General features: G+C 47.1%; 1 protein-coding gene and 1 non-coding gene across 18 annotated transcripts in view; both read left to right on the plus strand.

Annotated features, from left to right (window-relative positions):
- Positions 1–26030, plus strand: part of AGAP1 (ArfGAP with GTPase domain, ankyrin repeat and PH domain 1) — a 559287-nt gene that overhangs the window by 495018 nt on the left and 38239 nt on the right. For all 17 annotated transcript variants that reach the window (XM_070618668.1, XM_070618665.1, XM_070618663.1 and 14 more), the window contains one exon: positions 2890–3112. In XM_070618668.1, the coding sequence (XP_070474769.1) occupies positions 2890–3112 (223 nt within the window). The remainder of the gene's footprint in view (positions 1–2889; positions 3113–26030) is intronic.
- On the plus strand, positions 24212–24338 carry LOC139083729 (small nucleolar RNA SNORA25). Its single transcript, XR_011540636.1, has one exon. It is a non-coding gene; the product is annotated as a small nucleolar RNA SNORA25 (small nucleolar RNA).

Consider the following 26030-nt stretch of genomic DNA (forward strand, 5'->3'; position numbering starts at 1 on the left):
GGACCAACCGTCCTGGTGCCAAGTGCACGTGGCATTGACTAATTCCATTGTTATGCCCAGTGCTGCCCCCACGAGCCTCTCTCTTCGCTTCTCTTCTTACCCTGTCTGCTCCCACCCACTCCAGCTCTTCCTCTGCTCAGGAACCCCATGGCTTTCTAGTATGTCTGCCCCTCCCTGGCCACCCTGACCTTCCGCCGTCCCCTTAAGCGTGTCCTCTGCTTTAGTTGAGCCAGTCTTTCATTCACCTGAAAACTGCAAGTGGAGGCAGATCCTAGGGAGGCAGTGTGAACTAAAAGATGCTCATTCCACCAGGGCTCTGCCGCTCCACAGGGAAGGCGGTCATGAAACAAGGCATCGTGCATGTACAGGTCTCCTGTGGCAGCGCACTCCTAGCAGGGGGTCTTCCTACAGCTGGGGGGAGGGGTCATCCCCCAGGAAGGAAGATTTCTGCTGAGACCAGCAGGATGAGGAGAAGTTGACCGGGCAAAGGGACATCATGCACAAAGAGGTCAGGGAACTGAAATGCTCCTGAGAGACAGAGGTGGGAATGGGGACCAGGTTCTGATCTTGCTGATAGGGCTTTTGGACTTGATCCCAATGGCAAATGGCAGCCACAGATGGGTTTTGAGTAGGAGCATGACGTGATTGGATGCGCCCTGTAGACCCTTGGCTGATATGTGGACAGTGGACTGCAGGGAAGAAGAAGGTGAAGTGGCAGGCAGGAGGCTGATGCATCCCTGCTGTGATGGTGCCCTGGACCAGCGTGGGAGCAGTGGGGACAAGAAGAAGGCATTGGATTTGTGAGACTGAGGACTTGGCGATTGGCTGGGGAATGATGAAAGGATCGGGTTGGTTGCCAGGATCCTGGCTTGAATAACAAAGTGAATGCTGGTGCCATTTGCTGCCAGTGACAGGTCCCTTGCAGAAGACCACGTTTACAGGGTGAAACATGGACAAGGAGGTACCTGCGCGATATCCATAGAAATGTGCAATGGTAACTGCATGAAGCTCAAGAGAGAGGAGCAGGCAGGAGATATCTGTGGATGGTGGTGAGCGTTTGGGTCATAAGAGAAGCCATGGGTTGGGTTGAGTTTGCCTGGAAGAGGATATAGAATCAGAAGAGATGGCTGCAGGACCCCCTAAGGTAGGGAACAGATTCAGGAGGAAAAGTTGGGAAGGAAATCAAGACGCAACAACCAGATAAGTGGGGGAAAAAAATCCAAAGAGAGTCTTGACCAAAGAGGCATCCGGAGGCAGTATTGTAAGGAGGAGTATCAAGAAGTCGAGGGAAACGATGGCTGAGTAGGGTCCTTTGGATCTTGCCCATGGTGGTAGCTAGTGACTTTTGGCTGCCCTGTTCCAGGGGAAAGGTGGGGATGGAGGCCAGGTTGCCAACAATTAGGAGGCGCAGAAGCAGAGGTGGCCGTTGTAGAAGTTGGGCTGTGAAGAAGAGTGGAGACACAGGTGAAAGCCAGAGGTGGAGGGGGTGTTGACTTTCCACCAACCGTCCACCACACCATGCTCTTCCCTAAACCCTGCGAGGCGCAGGCCAAACCTCCTCCATGCAGCCTTCCCATCTATACCCACTATGGCTCACCTCTTCCTTCCCACGATACCTGTGTATTTATTGTTTTGACTGTGCTCTTCAGCATTTAATCTGCATTCCCTTGTTCCATTTATTTTTTTTTAATTATTATTATTTGCAGCATATTTCCCTTCCTAACCAGAACGTCTCTGAGGTCACAGACCTCCCTTCTTGTGTATCACCCATGGTATCTCTCACCACCTTCCTGAGTGTATAGTGGATATTAAATAAATGGCTGGCTGACTTCCAATGAATTGGCATAAGCCCTTTCCTAATCATTTACCATTTATAGAATGATTCAAAATAAATATGATGTCAGCTACCTGTTATTTTATTGACTCGTTAAGTGTACCTGGAGGAAATATTGCTTATTCCTGGATGATTTAAGCCTTCCTTGCTTCTGTCGGTGGTTAAATCCATTGACTGTCAAGGTCAGCCCCATCTTCGCAAATCAGCTGTAGATTCTAGCATGAAGCCAGCCCCGGGCCTGAGTTCTCAGTCTTCTGATGATGTCAGCTAGTTTCACGCGGGGAGTGATCCAGCTCAGGGGTCCCAGTGCTGTTCTCTGAACTCATTCCTTGTCCTTGGTGCATGCAATAAAGCATGTTGCCGTTCATTCTGCGAGTCAGGGTTGATAGAGCTCAGTAATAACCTTACCAAAGGACCCTGCCCGCCATCTTGGCAGCAGTGAAGAATGGACAACTGGGCGTTGCTTCAGCGGTTACCCTTAAATAAGATCACTGAAAACCATATTTTTTTCATTGTAATGTGCCTTTCTTTCGTCTTTGAAATTTGCAAGCATCCCCATCATGTGACCAATGAAAACTTAGATGTGCCCTGGTTCCAAAGGTGGCTATGAGGGACATTATAGCCTTGAGAATTTTCTTCTCAAAGCATCCCTTCTCTTCCCCTCTATCAGCAGCCGTCCACAGTGGACACCAGGTCACTGATGATTTTTTTTTTCCACGTGCATCTCCCCTCTCAAGGGGAATGCTGCTGTTGAAGTATTGGAAAGCGCATCTTTCTGTCCAAGCCAACTTGCAATTATTTATTGTGTGGGAAATTCAAAGACTTTGACTAAAGCCAGATTTTTAAAAGTTGCCACCAACCTGTCAAATCTTTTCGAAACATCTAAAACAGTCCCGAGTTCCGGCCAGGCAGTGTTTTCAAGCCGTGCGATTCTAGGGAGGGACTACTGGATGTGATGTCTGACTGACTGGCCGCTTTGTTCCTCAGATCCAAAGGGCAGTGGGATGAGGGCTGATGATCTGATCACATGTGGCGCTCTGTTCCTCTTCCCACAGATCCCAACTGGGCCAGTTTGAACTTGGGAGCCCTCATGTGCATCGAGTGCTCAGGGATCCACCGGAATCTTGGCACCCACCTTTCTCGAGTCCGATCCCTGGACCTGGACGACTGGCCCATTGAGCTCATCAAGGTGATGTCGTCCATTGGGAACGAGCTGGCCAACAGTGTGTGGGAAGAGAGCAGCCAGGGGCGGACGAAGCCCTCGCTGGACTCCACAAGGTAGGGAGTTGGGAAGGTGTGTGGCTATGGGGCATCTTGCCAGCAGTTAGCCAACTGGGAATGACCTGAATGACAGCCACAATTACGAAGTGCCCTGGCAACCTGTAGAATTGCTGATTAACCTGCCACAGAAATGTCTATATTTAAAATTACTCTTCAGCAGACGTGGATAATTCAAACTCCTTAATTTTTTATGTTTGTTTTTACACTTTGGGATTCCTCTCCTCCTCTTAGAAATGTGTTAGGCTTCTAACCTTATGAATGTACCACTTTAATTAATACGTTTCTAATAGGCATAGACTGCGCTGTTAACACAAATTGTGAATTTTTGATTCTTCAATTTTGTTATTCTTATATCTTTGATGAGCATCTATTCAATCGGGTTCCCCTCCCCCTACACCCACAAGAAGTGAGTTTATGATAGCAAAATATATTTTATTTTCCAAAATATATTTCTAACACATTTAATCAACCAAGTTTGGCACAGCGTATGGTGACTCCTCATTAATGTTAATTGTTATTCGGTGAAAAAAGCGCATTTATTTTGAGGCCATTTAGTTTCTCATTTTTCATTTACAGCTATTATAAACCGTTTTTGAGTACACATACATATTTAATATACCTAAGAGGTGATAAAATGGCAGGTCTTCTGAGAAAGCCTGTTTCGTAGAAGCAGAATGGACCGTTCCATCCCTGTGGTTGTCCTAAGGGAGAAGCTTCTAGGGGTTTGCCTCCTACATCCGCAGTAGGGGTGTGGGGTCGCTTATAGTATTCCCTTCTCGGGTGTGGGAAGAGTCGAGGGGAGAGAGGATGTCTCCCATCATTAGCGCTTTTGAAATCTCTCTGATTTGTCTTGCCGGCGATCAGACAACACAAGCGCACATGGCCATCTATGGTTGCGCCACGTGTGAGTGGTAAAAAATCGGTTTCCGCCACTAAGCCATGATAACATGCAAAGTGTTGGTGGACTTTATTTCCTTAATGCTGAAAAATGAATTTGTGGTGCCACTTCGGTTTGCTGTAGAGAGAGAGTGAAGCTGGTGTGTTATTAACCCTGCTGTTCACATTAGGTGTTCTGTGGGGAGGGGAGGGAGCCGGAACGGGGCGCAGAGTCTATTTGTTTAGCATTGCATGGGTTTGCTGCGTGAGCTCTTTATATGTGACTTATACCATGTCATGTAAATGTGGGCAACTTCCTTACAGACCGAAGAAATGATACGCTTTTTAAAATTATTTACCTTGATTTGTCTAACACTAACACAGAAATCAGCTGAGTCATCAACTAGGAGCGTTCTTAAAAGATTTGTTCTTGTTTGAATATTTATTTTGTCATAGTTTTATGCTTTCCTTGAAGGATGTTTAGGTCTGAAAATGAAAAATGATTGGAAGTTGGATTGAGTGTAATGCATGGATGCAGAAAACACTAATGGAAATAAGTTGGAAAAAATGAACATTATGCATTTTACTGTGTATGTGTAAAAGGAGCATATATACTATTTTTAATATCGTGAATTAGGGAAGTTTGTTTTTCCACTTATTATGATTAGAAATCATTTAGAATAATTGGGAACAGAGATGTGGTTAATATTTGAAAAGGTAAATATTTATAGTAATTTCATCTTCATTCGTAAGTGAAGACTGTGTATACGGGTGTCTTCTAGTGCTATTTTGTGTATTTGAGTGTGTAAGCTCTTGAGTGTGTGATGTTCTCTTCTATCTAGTGTTATGCACATCACATCTTTATATTTTAGAGACGTTTCAGAGTCTTCCTTTCTCACAAATGGAGCGACTGCAGCGAAATCCCACCTGTCTTTTGGCCACGTTCACTTTCCTAAAGAGCTGTGCCGCGGGGTAACTCCTCTCCGAGACTTTGATAATGGCGATGTGGTCACGTGGTGTTTCCACAGGTTCCTTTGGAATTTCTGAGTTCCGTTCACCTCCAGGAGGTGAAACACATTGGAGAATGATGTTTCTTTGTGCCTTTCGCGGTTCTCCCAGAGAGTTTTGTTTTTCATTAAATTCAGCAAATATTCATGGAGCGCTTTCTCATAGAAAAGAAATGATAAATGGTGATCATAACTCTGCAGTGATTGGTGACTGTTCTCAGGGCCGGCTGAGGATGCCGGGACTCGGGAGGACTCAGAAAACAGAGGCATTCTTACAGCCTGTGGGATCCAGGGAGGTTTCAATGGAGAAATGGCATCTGAGCTGGACTTTAAAATGTGGGGTGATTTCCTGGCCTAGGGGAGTCGGGGGTGCATGTGCTGGAGGATGGGAGTGGCCTGGGTGAAGACAGGAATGTGGAAGCCTCAAGGTGCCTAGGGAAGTGTGGAAAACAGTGAGTTGTCACCCATGGGGCTAGACCCTCAAGTAAAACAGGGGGAGTGGGGGGTGGGCAAAGCCAAAACAGAGAAAAGGCCTGGGAGAGCCTTCGAGCCAGGGGTGGTGGTGTAACGGCGACTCTAGGGGTGGGCGGAGGGTGAGTTGTTGGGTCTGTTGAGGTGTTTGTAGGTGTCCCACCTGTTCCCAAGAGGACTAAAGGCAGCCAGCAGCACCATTGGAAGGGGAGGAAATGAGGCAAGGAGGCCATGTGGAAGGCTGTGGTCCTGGTGGACCATATGCATAGCCTTAGATACATTGTCAAAAATCAAAAACAAGTCAGCACAGTAGTATAGTAATAATTCAAACACTCACCACCTTCACTGCCTCCTGCCGGGTCCTCAGATGGGAATGAAAAACTCAAAGTGTGGGCTAGAATTTCCACCTGTAAGTCAGTCTGCTGTGTGAGAATAGATATCTAGTCTTGATCCTGCTTCTCCACGACAGGGAAAGACACCCCCTCCCTGCCACCCGCCTTGGTCTCTCTGCAGAACCTCGGAGTATTAGGATGAGCAGCTGGAGGGGCCTTTTAATGTGGCCCTAAGGAAACACTGAAAAGAAATATTTTAGTAAAATTTTATCTCTATCCAAGGAAAAGCCAAGTGCAGTATATCCGGTCTAATCGTTTAAAAAAGGGCCCAGCTGTTTTCCTGAGCAGCTCCAGTCCATTCCATCTTGTTCAGAAGATTCATTCTGACAGTGGAATATAATTAGAAATGTGCCATTCCGCCCCCCAGAAACACACGCACACCGATTCAGGACCCTGTAAAACGCAACAAATCCTTCTCCAAAGAAACAGCTCAGACCCCCAAAACCACCCCACGTTGCTGTCACCCAGACCTGCAAGCCGGTAAGTTAGGAGAACAGGAGCCTTGGACCAGCTGGCTGGCCTCCTGCGTGTTGTCCCTGCACCCCTGATTAGGGCAGCTTTGGACGGCTCATAATTGGTTCCGGTCATTCTCAGCCTCCCCGAGAACGGCCGTGCAAACTTGAACAGCATCGTGATCAATCGAAGCTGACGGCGGCCAAGCGGTATTGACTTCCCATTCCTAAGCCGGGGAATCATTAGTCAAGAAAAGCATCTTTTAATTACTCCCAGGAAGAAAAAAAAAATCTTTTTGGATGGATTCTGCAGCAACGGCCGTTTTTTTCCAGTGCATTCGATATTAAATTTATTGTCGCAGGAGGGGAGACGATGCCCTTCATCCCCACTATGTAATGGAGGTTTAATTTGGAGAGAGGAGTGCGGTGGAGATCGATGTGGTAACAATTAACTACATCTGGGGTGGAATCAGAATTCCCCTCTCTAATTGCTATTGATACCATTTAAGCACACACTTAAAATATTGATTTTGAGTGGGGATGCTGAAGAAGGGTAGAGGCAGCAACAGTGGGTAGAATTAGCTAGATTTTTAGGGGCTTAGGGAGGGGCAACTTGCCGTCTGTAGGACGCGGACTTCATGACATGTGGCCTTGGGTTTGTGCATCGCACCTTATGGGACGTTGTTGTGTAGGGTTGGACGTGGGGCCTGGAGCACCCAGGTAGGGCTCCAGTTCCCATGTTGGGACACACGTTGTAACCATAGGAATAAGTCACTGAGCTCCTCGGTGACCCTTTCAAATGAAAGAGTCATAAGCTCAGAGGTAGAGATATTAAAACAGTCAAGTGCGTATTTGAGTGAATGTATGAATGAGTGACTGAGAGAGAGAACTTATCAGCTCGGAATACACAAAACAGGTGCTCTTGCTACCTCCGTGCCTCGGAATTCTTTGAGTGTTCGTGAATGAAATTTCCAGCACACAGTGAAGCCATCTCAACAAACCACCCCGTACGTCCTCTCACCCTCGGCTGCGGGGGGCTGTTTTAGGGGGTCCTCCGCACCATTGTGGCAGGTTGTTCTTCTTTATTCCTATCCCCAAATCACTTAGAAGCTTTTCAGATTGACTGCAGTGACAAGAACTTCCTCCCAGGACCGCGCAGAGCTCTCTGGTGCCGCGTGCCTCTTGGCAGATGCCAACTCTGCTCAGCTCTGCCGCTTTTCTCCCTTCATCTCCCATCTTTGTGTCTCGGTGTCGAGGCTTTCGGCCTGTGAGGGTCTGTGGGGACCAGCTGCTGTTTGCCTTTCAGTGCAGGTAGCCCATTTACTTGGTGGTCCAGAAGCCAGCTGATTGGGTCTAGGAAATCCGAAGAGCCTGGGAGCAGAGAACCGTGCTCTCGATTCCATGCAAGAGCTGTTGGGAGAATCTCTGCGCCCAACTGAAATGTCCACCGCCTCTTTGATGCCACTCGGAAGGGGACCGGGTTGGCTGATTTAGTAGATGTGTTTTTCTCTCTTTGAGCATCCTTTTTCTTTTTGTCATTATTTGTAAGTTCGCCTGCACACCTAAACTCCCTCTTGTCTTTAACCTATAAAAAGATGTCACTTCGGGAGGAAGATTTAGGGCCGGACGTCAGAAATCTGCGTGGGAGAGGCCGGCCGCACACTTCCAGACGGAGCGAGTCTGCCCAGTGACACAAGTTCCGGCTCTTTTTTTAATTCTGGAATGCCACTTTCATCTCATTTATGCACATGGAGATATTGATAAAGGGGAGCTGTATCCAAACTGAAAATAATTGGATCCCCACCGCTGACTCTGAGATATTAAAAGCAGAACCACTTGGCCGCCTCTTTGTCTCGTTTGGTTTGATCAGCAGATCACAATATAGTAATCTCAGGCTCAAATTTCTGGCATAAAGATGCACTATTCCAAATGTGGCCTCAGGGAGCACGAGTACCCGCACAGCCCCGGGACTGTCTCCTCTGATTATTTTTCAACAGTTCTTGGCCCGCCGAGGTCACTGTTTTGTCTCTTTCGAGTGTTCCTCTATGCTTGACACCTTTTCCTATTTTCTTTCTTTAAAAAAAAAAAAAAATGGGCTGGGGGAGTAATGGGAAAAAAAAAAAAAAAGGACGTTGCCGTGATGACCAGGACCCATCTGCAGTTGGGTGGCATCTGCTCCCCACATGTCACTTCCCTCATTAACAAGCAATTGAATTAATTAAATGCTACTCAGAACACGCATAACAAGCTACCGGCAGTGTCCAAATTAGCACTGATAATCAAGGATGATTTCCTTTATTATCCTGCTAAGTGGTGTGCAGACTCGGAGCTCCCTGTCTGCCCTCATCTATTTACATACCCCCAGCTTCTGCCTTTGGAAGCGGAGGTTATCTTACCTAGTTAATTTGCCACGATCACGGAGCACGGCGGATGGATGCCCCACCGCCATGGCGCGGCCCCCCTCCCCGCCTGCCCTCCCCCCCCAGCCCCAGCCTTTGTATCTCAAGCTCACTGATAAATTAAAGGCCACCCCTGTGGTCTCTCAAGTGAGTAATAGAGGCAGAAATTTCATTTTGCAACTGGCTGATTTAATGATCCAAAGGGTAATTAATGGCCTGATTATCTTAATGTTAAATATGTCCGGCAGCAATTACTGTGACCTCCCGCTTGTCAAGGTCCGGGCTGTGCTCTTCTTTCAATTAAGTTCTCTGGGGCTTAATGGTATGAATAAACTCCTCTGATTCTATCATCCCGGACGGACGCGGAGGTTTCAGCGAGCTGGGAGCTCGTTTGGAGTTTTAATCAGCCTGTCTTCCACTCTGGCCATCCGAGTTAACAATTAGAACAAGGACAGCTTAACTTTCTTCTTCCCCGCACACACGGACCCCCGCCACACACTCTTCTCTGTTGTTTTCTTTCCTTTATTTTCTCTTTATTTATTTCCAGCGCTCCGAGGGAGAATTCTGTTTGTGGAGGGAGCCGCTGTTCTGCGTAGGCTCGTCTCTTCCAATATAAATTATCATGTGAGCGCTGTGGTTTTTCTGTTTGACAGGCTTAATTAATTGGCAGGAGCCCCCGAAAATGACAGTGCCACTAATTGCAACTCAGAGTGAATTTCTGTCATCGTGGTGCGCCTGTCAGCGGGCATGCCCCGGCCCCAGCCGCCAGAGCGGGCCCGCCCTCCCGGCCTCCCGTCCAGGCGGGGACAGTGTCCTGAGCAAGTGGGGACAGCAGCACACTCCTAGGAGCCGTGGGTTCACAGGCCTGCCGCCTGCATGCAGGAGTGACATTTAGTGCCAGTAAAGTTTATACGTCCGTGGCTCTGCAGGCCCAACAGCTGCTTGGGGCGCTCAGATTTTTCTTAAGATATTTTTGCAACTCCACGTTGCAGGCCGGCTCGGAATCAGGCTGCAAGAGCCATAACTCACTTCGCGACCCTCGGTGACTGGATGGTTCCTCATTAGCACGTTGCTAAATAGGCTTGAGTTTATCAGAGCTCGGCGCCCAGATCAGAAGTATTCCCCTATAAATATTAAGCCAATTAGGAAAATGTACAAATGAGAAGCAGGTTAACACTGCTTCAAAAATAATACCTATAGATTACAGTTGACAACAGATGCAGCGATTCGACTAGAAAACCTCGGCCAGGGAGCTTGGCGGGAATTCACGCTCAGCAGCAGTAGTCTCTGAATAAGCTCTCAGCATAGACTAGCTCTAATTATAAAAAGGGCAATTTTAAGAAGATTCTCTTAAGGTTAAGTAAAATGGGATCCACTTTTACAGGATAACTGTACCTTCCGTTCGCCTTTGAACCACACGGACAGAATGGTGCTCCTGGTTCATTGTGGCATCCCGCTGCACATGATCCCCAGTTCTTTATTTGATCCTGCAGGAAACCAGATGTGTCCCGGGAGCCAGCTTTGCAACCAGGGAGCTGTCTTCGGTTGAAAATCCCTATCATTTACTCTCTGAAATGTGGCCATGGAGACGATTAAGGAGTTTTTTTATTTTTAAGAATTTTTATTATCCGCGGTAGATGAAAACACAAGTCGTCAGCATCAGCTGTCTTCTGGGTGCCCTGACGAGGTTTGAGCCTCCGTCCGTTTGTGAGTGAATATAAAGGGATGTAACATGAAGATTAACCTTTTTTGGATGTGAATTATTTATCATGGAAGACATTCCAAACATGAGCTTATAAATGATCTCCAGAACAACTGCCTCTGTCTGCATTCGTCCAACAGGAGAGCATTTTCCAGAGGGCCGTTTCTTGCAGTGGTATTTTCATTATTTTGCACCAGAAACTTTCTCTCTTCCGAAGAATGTTCTGCTTCACAACATTCTGTGTGCTTTTCCTGAGCACGGAGCCACCCTGAAACATGGGATTTTCCAAGTGAGAAGATTATGAATTGAGGTCCTTGAGTCATTTGTCCAGGGTCACATAGGGCTATGGGGCAGGTCACTTGAACCCAGGATCTGACCCCTGAAACCCATCCCTGGTCCTTCTGCTCCTGTCCTTTTTCCGCTCAGCATCATGGGGCCAAATCTGATGGTCAGTCCCAGCGTCTAGAGATACCAGCTCCCCTCCCCTCACCTCCCCTGGCCTCAGCCCATACTCCTATGAGCCATGTGTATCTGTGTGTATATATATTGGTAGTGTGATATTATTATGTAAAATAACACGACTACAATATCTTTCCACTTATGAAATCTAGTCGACTCTCTCATGGTAACTTAAATAAGGATAAAGCATCATTCATTTTAGTTTAATTCATGTGGTAAGCCTGATCTTGTGAGGCACACGGTCATGATTCTAAAGTCTTCATTCTCTGGAGTCACAGTGAATCATAAAAGTTTCTGTGGAAAACAGTGCTGAGACCTCTAAATATACAGGTCAGCCAATATAGATGTGGGGTTTTAGCCCCAACTTTTCGTGGAGCCACATCCTTCTCCTACCTGAACTTTCGTCTGTTCATGCCCCTGACCCAACACTGCCTGTTGAAAACATTGAGCTTATATCAAAAACCCTCACGGTCATATTTATTTATTTTTTTGGTGAGGAAGATTGGCCCTGAGCTAACATATGTTGCCAATCTTCTTTTTTTTTTCTCTTTTTTTCTCCCCAAAGCCCCAGTACGTAGTTGTATATCCTAGTTATAGGTCATTCTAGTTCTATATGGGACGCCACCTCAGCATGGCTTGATGCGCAGTGTATAGGTCCATGCCCAGAATCCGAACCAGCAAATCCCAGGCCACCAAAGCAGAGCATGCAAACTTAACTACTTGGCCGTGGGGCCAGCCCCCTCACAATCATATTAATTATCTTCATGATGAAATGTGGAGCCAGACCAGAGAATTTATAGTTCTGGCTCCATGGTCGGGATCTTCTATGATTCTGATTTTTTAAAAAAACAGGGCATTTTCTCATTCGTAAGATGAAACTAGTCATTATTTCCACCCACTTTCTCATGTAGGTTTAATGCTAAAAGAAAATAAACAAATGTCCACACCTCTGCCTGGAGCCCCCCTCCCTGTTTTGCCCAAGTCCCTGGACTCATTCCTCATTTCTTGAGACCCAGGTATCTGTCTTCTTTCTTTACCAGACTTCTGTCTGGTCTTGCACATCCATTATACCATGTTGGCAGGTGCTACAACGCACAGAGAACATCTCTGTGTCTGGCCCCAGTACAAGAGGATTATATGCTGTGATCAAATGTCATTTTTACCAGGAATGCAAGGTTGGTTCAAACATAAAACTGAATCAAGGTAAAACACTACATTGATAGAATAAAGGACTAAAACTGCATGAGCATTTCAAGAGATGCAGAAAATACATCTGACAAAATGCAACACCCTTTCATGAAACAAATACTCAGCAAACTAGGAATAAAAGGAAACTTCCTCAACCTGGTAAAGGGCATCTGTGAAAAACCCACAGCTAACATCCTATTTAGGTGAAAGACTAAAAGCTTTCTCCCTAAGATCAGGAACAAGGATATCCACTGTCACCTCTTCTATTCAGCATTGTACTAAATATTCAAGCCAGGGAATTAGTCAAGAAAAAAGAAATCAAGGTTACCTGATTTGAAAAGAAGAAGTGAAATTACCTCTGCAGATGACATGATCTTATATATAGAAAATCTGAAGGAATCCACAGTAAAATGTTAGAGCTAATAAATGAGTTCAGCAGGACTTAAGAATACAAGATCAATATATAAAACTTAATTGTCTTCCTGTACACCAGCAATGAGCAATCCGAATAAAATTGAGGATACAATTCCATTTACAATAGCATCAAAAAGAATAATATGCTTAGGAATAAATTTAACCTATATACTGAAAACTGCAAAGCATCGCTGAAAGAAATTAAAGAAGACCTAAATAATTGGCAAGACATCCATGTTCATGGATTGGAAGACAATATTGTTAAGATGGCGGTACTCCAAATTGATGTATAGGTTCAACACAATCCCTTTCAAAATCTTGGCTGCTTTTTTGTGGCAGAAATGGACAAGCTGTTCCTACAACATATCTGGAAATACAGGAGACCCCCAGATACACAACATGATCTCAAAAAAGACTAACAAACTTGGAAGACTCAGACATATCAAAACTTACTACAAAACTATCATAATCTAAGACTGTGATATTGGCATAAGAATAGATGTATAGAGCAACAGAGTAGAACTGAGAGTTCTGAAATAAACCCGTACATCTGTGATCAACGGATTTTCAACAAAGATGCCAAGATAATTCAATGGGGAAAAAAATCGTCTTTTCAACAAGTGGTACCAGGACAACTGGATATCCACATACAAAAGAGTGAAGTTAGACCCCTATCTCATGCCATATACAAAAACTAACTCCAAGTGAATCAAAGGTCTAAGTGTAAAAAGTAAACCGTAAAACTTTTAAAAGAAAATAGAGGGGTAAATCTTTGTGAACTTGGACTAGCCCATGGCTTCCTAGATATTGTACCTAGAGCATAAACAACGGAAGAAAAAAACAGATAAACTGGCCTGCATCAAAATTAAAAATTTTAGTGCTTCAAAGGACCATATCAAGAAAGTAAAAAGACCACACACGGAATGGGTGAAAATACTTAAAAACCGTATGTCAAATAAGGGTCTAGTATCCACATTGTATAAAGAATATTTACAACTCAACAATAGAAGAGAAATAATCCAGTTTTAGTGTACAAAGAATCTATTTAAATTTAAAATGTTCAAATGAACAGATATTTTTCCAAACAAGATATACAAATAACCAATAAGCACGTGAAAAGATGCCAAACATCATTACTTATTAGGGAAATGGAAATCAAACCCACATTGAGATAATACTTCACACCCAGTAGGATGGTTAGAATCAAAAAGATGGACAATGGCAGGTGTTGGATGTGGAGAAATTGGAACCCTCATACACTGCAGGTGGGATTGCTAAATGACACAGCCACTTTGGAAAACAGTCTGGCAGTTCCTCAAAAATTTAAACATAGAGTCACCGTACAATCCAGCAATTCGTCTCCTAGGTATAAAGCCGAGAGTAAGGAAAACACACGGCTGTACAAAAATTTGTACATGCACGTTCATAGCTGAGTTACTCATAATTGCCAACAAGTGAAAACAAACAAACATCCATCAACTGACGAAAGGATAATAAAAATGTGTTCTATCCATACGATGGAATGTTATTCAGACATAGAAAGGAATAAAGTACATGCATGTTGCAACATGGATGAACCTTGAAAACATTCTAAGTGAAAAGAGCCAGACACAAAGGCCACATATTGTATGATTCCATTTACATGGTATGATCGTAGTACTTTGGGGAAAATGAAAATGATTTGGATGTCCGTGGTGACGTTGGCTGTACAACCTTGTAAGAATACTAAAACCCACTGACTCGTACACACTTAAAGGGTGAATTTTATGATATATGAATTAGGTCAATTAAAAACAAAAGACGAGGAAGAATTTCCAAGGGAAAACAGATGAGGTGGGACATTCCACGAAGAAAGAACATTCTAGGCAAAGACGCAGAAGCATGAGATGGCGGCTGAAGCCCGTGTGGTGGGGAAAGGTCAGCTCAGCCCCCACGTCTCCCCTCATTTGGCTCCGGGAGCCGGTGGAGGAGTTTATCCAGCATCATGCTCTGAGCAGGATTTGCACTTTAGCCAAAAAATCCCTGCCTTGGGAGGACAGACCAGAGGAGGGTGAGACCAGGTGGAAGGTGGTGCCTCACGTCCAGGTGAATGAGTGGGTCTGAATCATTGATCATCACAACCAGATACTGAGGGCCTTCGGGGAGCCTGTGAGAGGCCAGGCATGTCACAGCCATCGCCTCATGGAATCTGCAGGACAAACCGACGTCATTCTCCCCTTTGCTAGATGAGGAAACTGGCCTGGGCCACTCAGCCTATGAATGCAGGAGCCACAACCCAAAGCAGGTCCTGCTGGCGGCAGAGCCAGACCAAGGGGATCCAGGGGCACAACATCGTCAGGTCTCTTACCCAAACTGGACACAGAGCCTGGGAAAGACAAGCATTCCAGGTGATGTTTCGTTTTCTTTCTTGGGCCGTTGGGCAGATGGCAAGGCCTTTAAATGACAAGCAGAACAAACAAAGATAATTTCAATCGTAAAATCCTGACAGTTTGATTTCATGTGAGTGAAAGTAGAAATGACACACGTTTGTGCCCAGCAATTTTGACAAGGTGGTTAAGCAACACGGTCCAGGCCCACCCCTGCCTGTCCAGTCCTGCCTTTGGAGTGGGGTCTTGGGGCTTCTGGGCCATTCCATCCAAAACCAGAGGGACAAAGCAAGTCTCCCCCCACTGCAGAGTCCTGATTTCTCTGAGAGATTTCTTGAGGCCCCAGAGAGTGGGAACAGCAGTGGCAACACCATGAAAGCTTCAAATAGTTAAATGTCATTTGTAACAGATACAAAATGTCATCAACCTGTGGTCCGGAAGACGCACATTACTGGCGTATACATCACTAAGTCTTAGGGACTCATTCTTATAAAGAGCACCTCTGATATGCATGATCTAATACAGATGACCCTGGAGGACAGATACATAATCGTGTGACTTTCTCAAGGACCTCCAAGGGCTGCCACATATGGTCTCACACTGATCCTCATGATCTTAATGCAATTAGGAGATGTCTGTTGAAACTCAGAGAAGAGGACACCCAGACAGAAATGACTTGCCTGTGACTTGGAACAGACCTAAGTTAGCTCATGGGCTTGTCGTCCAGAGGCTTCTAAGAGGAGTCAACTGCGTGGCCGTGAGCATGGGATTCCGTCTACAAATGACCACAGTCCTTGTGCCCACCTTCTTCTCCAGTGGTTTTCAGACAGGAAGCATTTGGAAATGACCATGGGGGAAGGGGGTATGGCTGGCCTTTGCTAAAGGGGCCTGGATGCTAAAGCCCCAGACAGTCCTACCAAAGAAAGAATTGCTTTGGCCAAAATGCCAGCAGCACCCCTGCTGAGGAGCATGGAAGAGCCGACCAAAAACTAAACACATGCCACTGCCGAGGGAGCCAGGATCAGCTGTCTCCTGCAGACTGTTGACATCCTTTAAAAGACTCGTGCAGAGTGCACTCATCTTAAGAAGCAATTTTGAAATATATGGTAAAGTTGAAAATGATAAAAAAAAAAAAAAAAAGACTCGTGCAGAGTCCTCTTAAAATACAGTAACTTTCCCAGGAGATTTTTTCTGGGGGTGTGGAAGATGCACTGAAAAAGATGAATACATTTTTGTTCTAGAATGCCAAACTGTGCCTTTCTAAATGCGGTAAAGGAAATGAGAAGGGTCATGTATTCCGTAAAGTTGCAGAGGAACCGTAGGGGATGCTCAGTAAACATTGGAGAGAGTAATTTTTTACGCCCAAGACTAAAGTTGGGACTATGACACATGCGTGATGAAAACGGAGCGGAACTAAGCAGCCGGCCCAAGGCTCCATGGAGTATCAACCCAATGGAGGACTCCGTGCACAAAATAGAGGGCATGTCAGTACTTAGAAAGTGTGACATGACACTACATGAAAAAGACGCAGGGTAGTATGCACCTGCTACTCACGGCGGTGTAGAACCCAGACTCATTCAAAAGGGTAGACGACAGTTTATAGAACCGTAAGGCAGAGGGTACCGAAGACTCGTGGACAAAGCAGTGTTCCCAGGACTGGGGGAGATAAAAATAGCATTCAGATTTCATCCAGGAGGTGCCGATCTAGTGGGAATGGCGAATCCCACGTGGCCAAAATAACACAAGGCTGAAGAAGATGGCACGACAGCAGAAATACAGATAAACGCTGAAATTGCTCAAATCCTTAATAAAAAGTAGTCTTTGCATCAGAAAAAAAAAAGTGGGATATAATGTCATTTTCTGCCTCAAGTAACCTTACGATGGTTAAAAAACATTGTGATGTTAAAATTTTCATTCCTTCCATTACAACCGTGTCTACAGACAGTTTTGTTTTTCAATGATAATGTCTCTCCTCAACAAGGCGTGTGTGAGAGTTTTTAATCTCCTGGAATCAACCTGTTTTTCAAAGACCAACAAAACCCAATGGCTGTGCCAGGTAGTAAGGTGTCAACTGGAGGTGACTTCAGCAACAGTCTGGATAGAGGCTCGGCACCCCCGCGTCACACGAGGATGTTTACTCAGTTGGTACAAAGCAGAGCACCCTTTCTGGGTGAACTAAATGCCAAGGGGAAGTGTCTCTGTGAATGGGAAGGTACTGGTAAGGGATTAAAATGGGATCCTGGTTATGTCTGGAAACGATTTCCAAGACCACAAAGCACCAAGAGTAAGAAGCAGTGGGGAGAAACACACACAGGGCAGGAAGAGCGGGAATGTTCTGGAAAGTCATGTAGTTTCCTACAGGTGGAAGAAGATTTAAAATGCCCCCTGACGGGCCCACGTGTCCAGTGATCCATGAAGGCCGCTGCGTCTTACAGGGTCATGGGGCTTACGTACAAGAGGCCTTTTCAGCTAAAGATCCTGTGGCCCAAGCAAGGTGACTTGCAGGGTGGGCCTCCCCCTGCCCCCACGTTGGCCTTGGCACCTCGCCCCTCACATCCACGCCGCTAAAGTTATCAAGGTCAGAAACGAACTGAGCAGACCCCAAAGGCCTGGGGCCTCAGGAGCTCTTACCTAAATGGTTTTTTAAAAGGCTGGTGTTCCTCTTGCTACCCACAAAGTGCCACCTCCAGGAACAATGTGACGATGCCACAAAGAGGTCATGCACCAGGTCCTCAGCAGCCTGCCCCCTTCCCATGGCACCTGGGGCGGGCAGGCCCTCGCCACCATGGTCCTCCACATGAGTCATAGCAGCCCCTGGCATTCCCTGAGGGCCACCTAAGTTCACCCACCGTGCCCAGCACTTCACGCAGGCCATGTCATTTAAGTCTCCCAAGAACCCTTTTGGGAAGGTGCACTTTTTGTCCCCATGTTATAACTGAGGACAAGGCAGTCACACAGTGGGTATGGGGTGACATGGAATCTGTCCCTGGGAACCCATTTTCCAAAGGCTGCAACACTCTGAGCCTCCATGCTTTGCTGCTGGGCTGTTGTGGGGTCAGACAACCATGTGTGACACCAGACAACAGACACTGCAGTGGCCATCGGGGTCAGCAGGACCTAGGATGTCCAGGCGGCAGTGTGTCCATGCCTGTCCCTCCTGCGTCCCGCCCGTATAAAATGGGCAGTTGGGGCAGGTGGTGGGGGCTCACCCTCTCCACGCCCATTCCCTGCCACGTGGCATAGTGCCTTCTTTCCAACGCTTGGGGGCCATAACGCCGTCTGAGCACTATGGGGAGCAGATGGGAAAAACACGTTAGCCCACGTTTCTCTTTTACTTTTCAGACTAGCAACCACTGAGAGACGACTGGTCAGTCCCATAAGTCTCTGTCTGGTACATTAAATTCTTGCTTCCCCACGTGCATGCTGGTCGTACCCACCTTCCTCCTCAAGGTGAAAAGTCAGAGGTCGGCTCTATAGAGGTTATAGCTGCCTGTTGCTTGGGCATCGTGTCTGCTTTTGGGGGAGGGGTCCTTTGAGCACTCTTTATGTGGAAAGAGCAGAAAAGGGGGCATTTTGTGGTGCTTCTTGGAAATGCTGATTTTGCTCGGACCTGCAACCCAAGCATGGGTGATTTTCTTCCTGGCGGTAGGTTCCTTATTTGAAAAGGTCTCCTAGGGAGCAGGTGAAGCTGAGAGAAGCCTGGTTGACAAAGGCCAGGAGAGGGGCAGAGAGAAAGCCTGGAGGCCATGTTGTGATGCCGGGGGAGGCTTCTGGAAGGTGCTAGGTAAACTCCCAGGCCCCAAACAGTATAGTTGCTGTCATGTAAGGAACACCGATTCCTAACAAGGTTAGTCTCTTCAAGTATCTCGAGATCAGGAAAAGTGCTGTCTGGTTTCTATTTTAAAGATAAAACCAAGATAACAAGCATCATGGATTTTTCTCCTCCGTCTGTCCTGGAACCTTAAATGGCAGCTCGTGAGAGGACAGAGGCAGTAGCTTTGGGAAGAGCCCCATCTGGGTTCTGGTCCTCCCTCTGCCCCCTACCAGCAGGTGAGCTGACCATGCCTCAGTCCTGTCATCTGTGAACTGGGAACCGTAGCACCTGCTTCCTGAGCTGCTTGTGGCGCTCGAGTGAGAAGATGCAGGCAAAGCACATGGGGGCGCTGACTCATCTTTCATGCTGATGTAGGGATGTGTGTCAGGTGATCTGTGGAATTAGAGTGGCGGTTCTCATTGGGGACCGGGGGTGGTATTTGACAGTGTCTGGAGATGTTTTCAGTTGTCTCAACTGGAGAAGGGGAGATGTGGCATCTCACGGGGAGAGGCTGGGGATGCTGCTGAGCATCCTATGGCCCGCAGGACAGGCCCCACCACAAAGGATTATCTGGCTGCAAGGTCAGTCGTGCCGAGGCCAAGGAGGGAGAAGGGGCAGCATGGAGAGCTCTTTCCAAAAGCTGTCTTGGAAGAAGCCTAAGGTTAGGCTGATCCCCAGAGCCTCAGCAGCCATGGGAGAGTCGCTACCTTACACGTTTTTGCAGAGCTGAGGCCACCTTCCCGTGATGGGTCTCCCGCCAGGGGAGGCGTGAGCAGGATCAGGGCTGTGCCTGGGCTCAGCACAGAATTGGTGGAAGCCGAGAGGAGGCCAGAGCAGGCGCCTTCAGCCATCCTTCCAGCCTGGCTTCTCTCCATGCCTTGCAGGATCCTGATCACCGAGTGCCTTCAGGCCCCGTTTCCTAAAACACTGGGCAGTTTGGAGGCCTCAGCTGGGTGGGACCCGGGGAAGGTTGGCCCCTGCAGTCAGGTCTGCAGTTCTGAGATGAGCATAGAGCATCTCCTCTTGACCTGCCCGCAGGGTCTGAGGGGCCCCAGAGCGTGACCAGGAGGGCAGCGGCCACTACCAGCTCTTCAGCCGAAGTCAAGGTCAAAGGGAGGTGCTGCAGCCCGGGTGTGGACAGGGCAGAGGGAAGAGGTTGTCCTCACGCCAGGTAAAGGCCACAGCTTGCTCCAGAGGCTTTTTCCGCCCTCCTTAAAAAAGCCCTCTTTAATGTGGCGCCGCCATTGTCAGATTGAACCGCCTTTGCCGGGAGGTGAGGGGTCTCAAGGTCTGGAGGTTCTGCTCAGCCCCAGCTCCCCACCGTTCTGCCCTGGATGCTCCAGAGAGGCAGTGTGGAGAGCCACTCTCCCTGCACCCTCAGGCTGCCAAGGGCACTGGAAAGGGCTGGCTCGGCCCCCACAGATGAGCTGACTGCAGATGCCGGGGTGCTCTCCGCCTCTCCCCCAGGCACCCGGGCAGCGGCCTGCATGTGTGCAACGGCCACACAGGGTAATCGGGGTTCTGCGATGTGCAGCCACAGGACGGGACGGCTGTAGTGGCCGCTGTGTTGGCGTAAGGGTCCTGACCGATGGGCCTCTCCAGTAAATCCCCATTAGGCTGTTTGCTAAACCTCCTGAGCTCCCTTCAGACGCTGACCGTTCCCCTCACCTAAACCTGACCGCAGGCAGTGGCATCCAAGCAAGCCAGCCGAGGGTTGATCCCAAGGTGCCTGTCAGAATGACCAGAGAACTCCTGGGAAGCGAGGACAGTGGGCAGGGAGGTGGGAAGATCAGCCAGCAGGGGTTGTCCTTCCTTGGGGTCAGCATCTCTAGTCTCCTGATTTCCTACAGACTGACCGTCAGATGGCTCGTCTCCTTGAGGTGACACAGACGCAAACATTCCGACTCCATCACAGGCGCCCTAAAACTTCCCTGGTTTCAGCAGGGCCTCGATGGAGGCTCTGGCCCTGATATCTGCATATGTGGTTTGCAAATCACCGAACCAGATGAGGCTAAATAACTTATCCAAGCGCGGGGAGCCAGCCCATCCATCGGCTATGTGTGAGGGGTGTCGGCACGGCTCCTTCAGCATCGGTCACCCTATTGTCACGCCTGCTTGTTACCCTGCATTCCGCTGGCTGCGCTTTATTTCTGAAATACACTCCCCTCGTGGCTGGTTTTCATCTGGCTGTGAAGCAACCATCAAAGAAAGCTACCCTAAATGTTCTGTTCGCGGGCAGCCTGGAAACCTTTGCTGGCATGTTGCTAACACTCCATCAGGCTCTCTTGAGAACAGGAACGGTGTCTGGCCAGCCCGTGGACCGTGGGGCTATCATCTAAAGAGAGGCACACAGGAGCCCAAGAGCGTGTAGAAAAAGGAAGGACACTTTTTAATGTGCATATTTACAGCGATATCCTGTTTTCCCAAGGTGAGTGAGTGGGTCCAGTTGTTGCTGGAATAGCTCATCTCACTAGTCCTTTTAAAATGGGGGGGTCTTTTGACAGTTGCCTCATGTTGAGTTTGCGAGCCCTGTCCTACCCAGCTGGGCTGCGTGTTAAATAGAAGCTGGGGCCCACGTTCCAACACATGGCCTTCCAAAGCCCCAGTGCTGTTAATCAAGCTCCTCGTCTGCTGGGAAACTCCTTTTGCCATTGAATATGGGCCTTCAAGTCACTGTGGCTTTTCCCCACGGCTCTTCTGCTCCGATTCTGTGGGGTAGCTGTCTTGTGGTCAGCGTGCGTCCTCCACCGTCAGCATCCCTGCTCGTGGCCCCCGGCGGGGTGTGCTCCTGAGCGTGGCTTGGCCGTGCATCCTGGAAAACCCCACCTCGCTGTTGGTCTTCCTGCTCCAGGGAAGACCTCGAGGTCTGAAGCTCACACTCAGGCAGGTAGCTCCCTGCCCTTCTCCCTGGAGAGGAGGGCCCGCTGCCTTCCCCGTTCTCCTCCTGCGACCACCCTTCCCGAGCTCAGGAGAGACCGTCCGCTTTGCAAATCCGTTTACTAAAACATGAACTGTGAGAAAATTTGACCGACAGGCTGACGTGAGTGTGCAAAAGCCATTACCAGAAACGTGGGTACCTTGTTGTAAATGTCCAGATGCACACTGAACACTCGCTCAGAAGCCTTCCTGTTGAGATGGTTAAGATGAATCGTCAACTCTTGGCAATTACTGGATTATTTAGTGAGGTGGGGGAGGGGTGGTTTTAAAAAATTTATTTCGAGATATAATTTGCATACGGTGCATTGCACACACCTTGAGTGTGCGATCAGTTCCACCAGTTTTGACAACCCCACATACCTGTGTAATCCACACTCCTGCTGGTATGTTTCTCTCTCCCCAAGAAGTTCCCTCGTACCCCTTCCAGTTAATCTCCCTGTTAAGAAGTGGTCATGGATCTGATCTCTATCACAACAGATGAGTTTTGCCTATTCTAGAAATTTATATAAATAGCATGCTGGGGTATGTACTGCTTTTGTGACTGACTTCTATTCTTCAAAAAATATGTTGAATAGCACTGTGGCTCTACCAATGGTATCTTTGTCTGCATGCTTCATTCTTTTCAGAAGAATATCTGAAATATACTTTCTCATCAACAGTGGTTTTTTAAATTATCTTATCACTAAGACCTAAGAGCTTAGTATGTATGTGTCAGATGCGCTCCAGGTGGATCTGGTTCTGAAGTCGAGGTTCAAGTTCAGACTCAGGTTCAACCAACGAGGGTCGAATCTTAGTTCACCACTGCCTGGCTCTGTAGCCTGGGCTGTTTTTCTGTGTGCCTCCGTTGCCCCATCTGCGAAGTGGGGGTAACTATAGTAGCTGCCTTTACTTTAGGGTGATTTTGAGAATTAATTGAGCAATATATGTAACACAGTGCTGAGTACCTAACCTTCTAAATAAAGGTCTGCATTCTAGATAAATGTTGTCTATTAATTTTTTTTAAGGAAAAATCACCAAGCTTTTAAAGGGGAAAGATTTCTAAGAGTTCAGTTCAACAAGCTCGTTAAAAAATTGCAGTGTACACACATCATGTTTGCTACAACGTCCTACATCAAGGGATCAGCACATTTCATCAGTGTCGACAGTAATAGGGGTTGTGCCAACCCCTGTGGGACAGACAAGAGGGATGTTTCTGGAAAGACAATTCAATTATTTTCTTATGACGTAGTGCAAAATAATATACTCTGCGCTAAATTCTCTGGCTAAGACTGTGAATGGCACATATCTCAAGAAGAGAATGAAGGAAATATTTCTTCTTCGAATCTGGGGATGCAGCCTCATGTCTTAGACATCCTCCACATCCTTTACAACACACGTGTTACATACATAGGAGGTGAGGCTCAGGAATCATGAGTGATTTGCATGTGCGGTCACAAGAGCCCAAGAGCCATGACCCTCCCTGGGGTACTTTGCACCGTGTTCCACATCACAGCTGTTCCACTCGACTTTCAAGGTCAGCCATCGGCCTGTGCTAGCTGGTCTGGGAAAGAAAAGGGCACGTTGTCTATGTTCCTGTAAAACAGAGTGGCTTTTACTGAAATCCCATAATTAGCTGCAAATCAATGTACAACATCTGATGGGTAAAAAAAGATAGTTATGTTTCTTAAAATAATAATGTTTAGTGTTGGCCAGGGTTTCATGGAAATGTGCCCGTGGCCCCTCCCTCCCCCACCAACACTGCTGGTAAGAGTGAAAATTGGGAAAACCTTCCTGGAAGGAACTTGGCAATCTGTATAAACAGCCTTTAAAATGACATGCTTTCTGACCCAGCGGTTCTCCTCCTAACATTTTTCCTGAAAAATGCAGGCTGTGTCAGAAGATTTAGTTGCAAAGGTTTTTATCGCGTCGTTGTTCGTAATAGTTAAAAATTTTAAATAAAGCAGGAATCCAAAATAGGTGATTAAATAAGTTATTTACTTTAGTATATAAGTAATGTACATATTTATATCATATAAAATGTATATGTGACTGTAGTACGTAGTATATACAATGAAATATTTTGAAACCTTTAAAAGTGATGCTGCAGAAAATGTAACACAGACAGGTACTCACAGTGTAAGTTAAAAGCATCTTATAAATTAGAATGTATCTTAAGTTGTTAATTTGACTTTCTTAGAAGATGCCTGTGAGCTTGAAGCCTTAGGAGGACCGGGGATGTGCTGTTGGCATGACCAGCATGTGAGTGAGGATGGCGGACTGGCGCCACCCCAAGGGCACACTTGCCTGGGGCCCCGACATCCGCTGGCCGTGGCCCTGTGCTAAGAGCATTGGAGCTGGAGGAGGCATTGGTACTGGGACTTGAGCCACGCAGCCTTGAAACACCCCCTCCCCAGGCCTCAGTTTCCTCTTTCGTAAGAGGACCTGGCTGTTCTCGTTTCGTTCCCGTAGTCTGGGTTAGGGGAGGGTGGTTGGTTAGGGGCCGCATCCTGAATGCCACGTGCACCCACCTGTCTGATTAGTAATGGGATTGAGCTGTATTTAAATAGACTAATTTGGAAGGACTATTGGCAGGTGAGGAACATCTGTAAAATGATGAGTTCCTCAAAAGGTTAAATATTTAGGTCATTTCAAAGAGGGCTTGTAGGACTAAAACCAGGAGCTCTTAGCACTGTGACCAAAGATTGGAGTTCTCCGTAGGATGCAATTGTCACTCAATAGTGCTCTGTTTTCCTAAGGAGATAGAAGATTTAGCCACTCATATCCATGATGGTGATACGGGAAAGTAAGAAATGTCTCCCAAGTTTAAACAAAACAAAACAAACAAACAAGTTAAATATAAACATAGAATTACCATATAACCCAGCAATTCCACTCCTAGGTGTATACACAGGAGAAATGGAAACACATGTCCACACAGAAACTTGCCCAGGAGTGTTCATTCCAGCGTTATTCATAATGGTCAAAAAGTGGGAACACCAGATGTCCCTCAACTGGTGAATAGATAAACAGAGTGGCACATAATGGACTATTACTCGCCGTAAAAAAGGAACGAAGTACTGATTTGTACTACAACATGAACGATGTTGAAAACACCATGCTAAGTGAAAGAAGCGAGCCACAAAAGACCCCATATTGCATGATTCTGTTAATATGAAACATCCAGAATAGGCAGTTCCATAGAGACGAAGTAGATTGGTGATTGCCGGGGGCGGGGACGGAGTCAGAGGGAGGCATCAGGAGGAAGGGCCGTGACTGCTAATGGGCACGGGATTACTTTTTGGGGTGATGAACACATTCTAAAACTGATGATGGTGATGGTTGCACGACAATGAAAACACCGAAAACCGTTGAATTGTACACTTTGAATGAGCGAATTGTATGGCATGTGAATTATATCTCCATAAAGCTGTTAGATAAAGAAAAAAAATACGCCACACGTTTTAAGTGGTGAGAAAAATAAAAGACAGCAGGTTCTGAAGTTGTAAGTGAAGCTGGAGAAAATCGTGTTTCCGAGGCAAGTGGTAACAGTCAAGGAAGCACAAGGCATTGCCCAGCACTGAGACAGAGGAGAAGGCAAGGACATCTGTAGCATCATCAGGCCCTGAAGCCTGCACTGGGTCATTTCTTTGACATCAGTGGCCTTATCCCTGCAGAATCCTGTCCAGAAGATCTAAGAGGCACTCAAGCTAAAAGTGTCCCAGAATTTGGTTTGCGAACTGTCTAGCATAGTCACAGCCTGAGTCAGAGCCCAAATTGTGTACAAGTGGCTTCTTGCTGAGCACCTCCCATCCTGGCTCTGCCGGAAGGATTGGTCCCCACGCTGAGGACAGACTGAGGCTGCCCACAGGAGTTTGGTGTTCCAGCCGTGGGGAGGGCGGGATGTCAGGGTCTGATGGAGTGTTTCTTCCACAGTAAGTCTCCCAGAGCCACCCTGGGGCTGTGCTATCTACAGACCCTTGGGTGGGTCCTTTTTGCACAGGAGATGCTGATGGAGCCCGGTGACCAGTTCAGCACACATTCTAGAATCTGCAGTGGGCCAGGGGGAGGTGTGAGCCACTGTGGGTGAAACAGAAATGCCACCTTGTCTGCAGTTAACTGACTTTTAACAGCTTAGTGAGGCCATTTGGGCTTATTAGTCTGGAAGAGATTAATTAAAGGGGAGAGTTTTAATAACAGAATAAAGAAGAGAAAAATGACAAGGAGCAGGGGCGGGGTGCTTCCTAACATTGCCTTGGAGTTTCTCCACCGCCCAACCCCTTTCAGAGTCTCCGCAAAGCTCTTGGCAGGCTCCTTGGTGGAGCAGGTTGGGGTACCACAGTCATCTACGGCTGGCACGCAAAATCAGAATTTTTCTCAGCTTTGAAAGCCAAAGCAGATTTTGGAATTGTCGAGAACTGAGAGTTGCCCATAGCTGCCAGTGCTGGTGGTCATGATAATT

Source organism: Equus przewalskii, chromosome 5 (genome assembly GCF_037783145.1).
Source record: "Equus przewalskii isolate Varuska chromosome 5, EquPr2, whole genome shotgun sequence".
Lineage (NCBI taxonomy): Eukaryota > Metazoa > Chordata > Mammalia > Perissodactyla > Equidae > Equus > Equus przewalskii.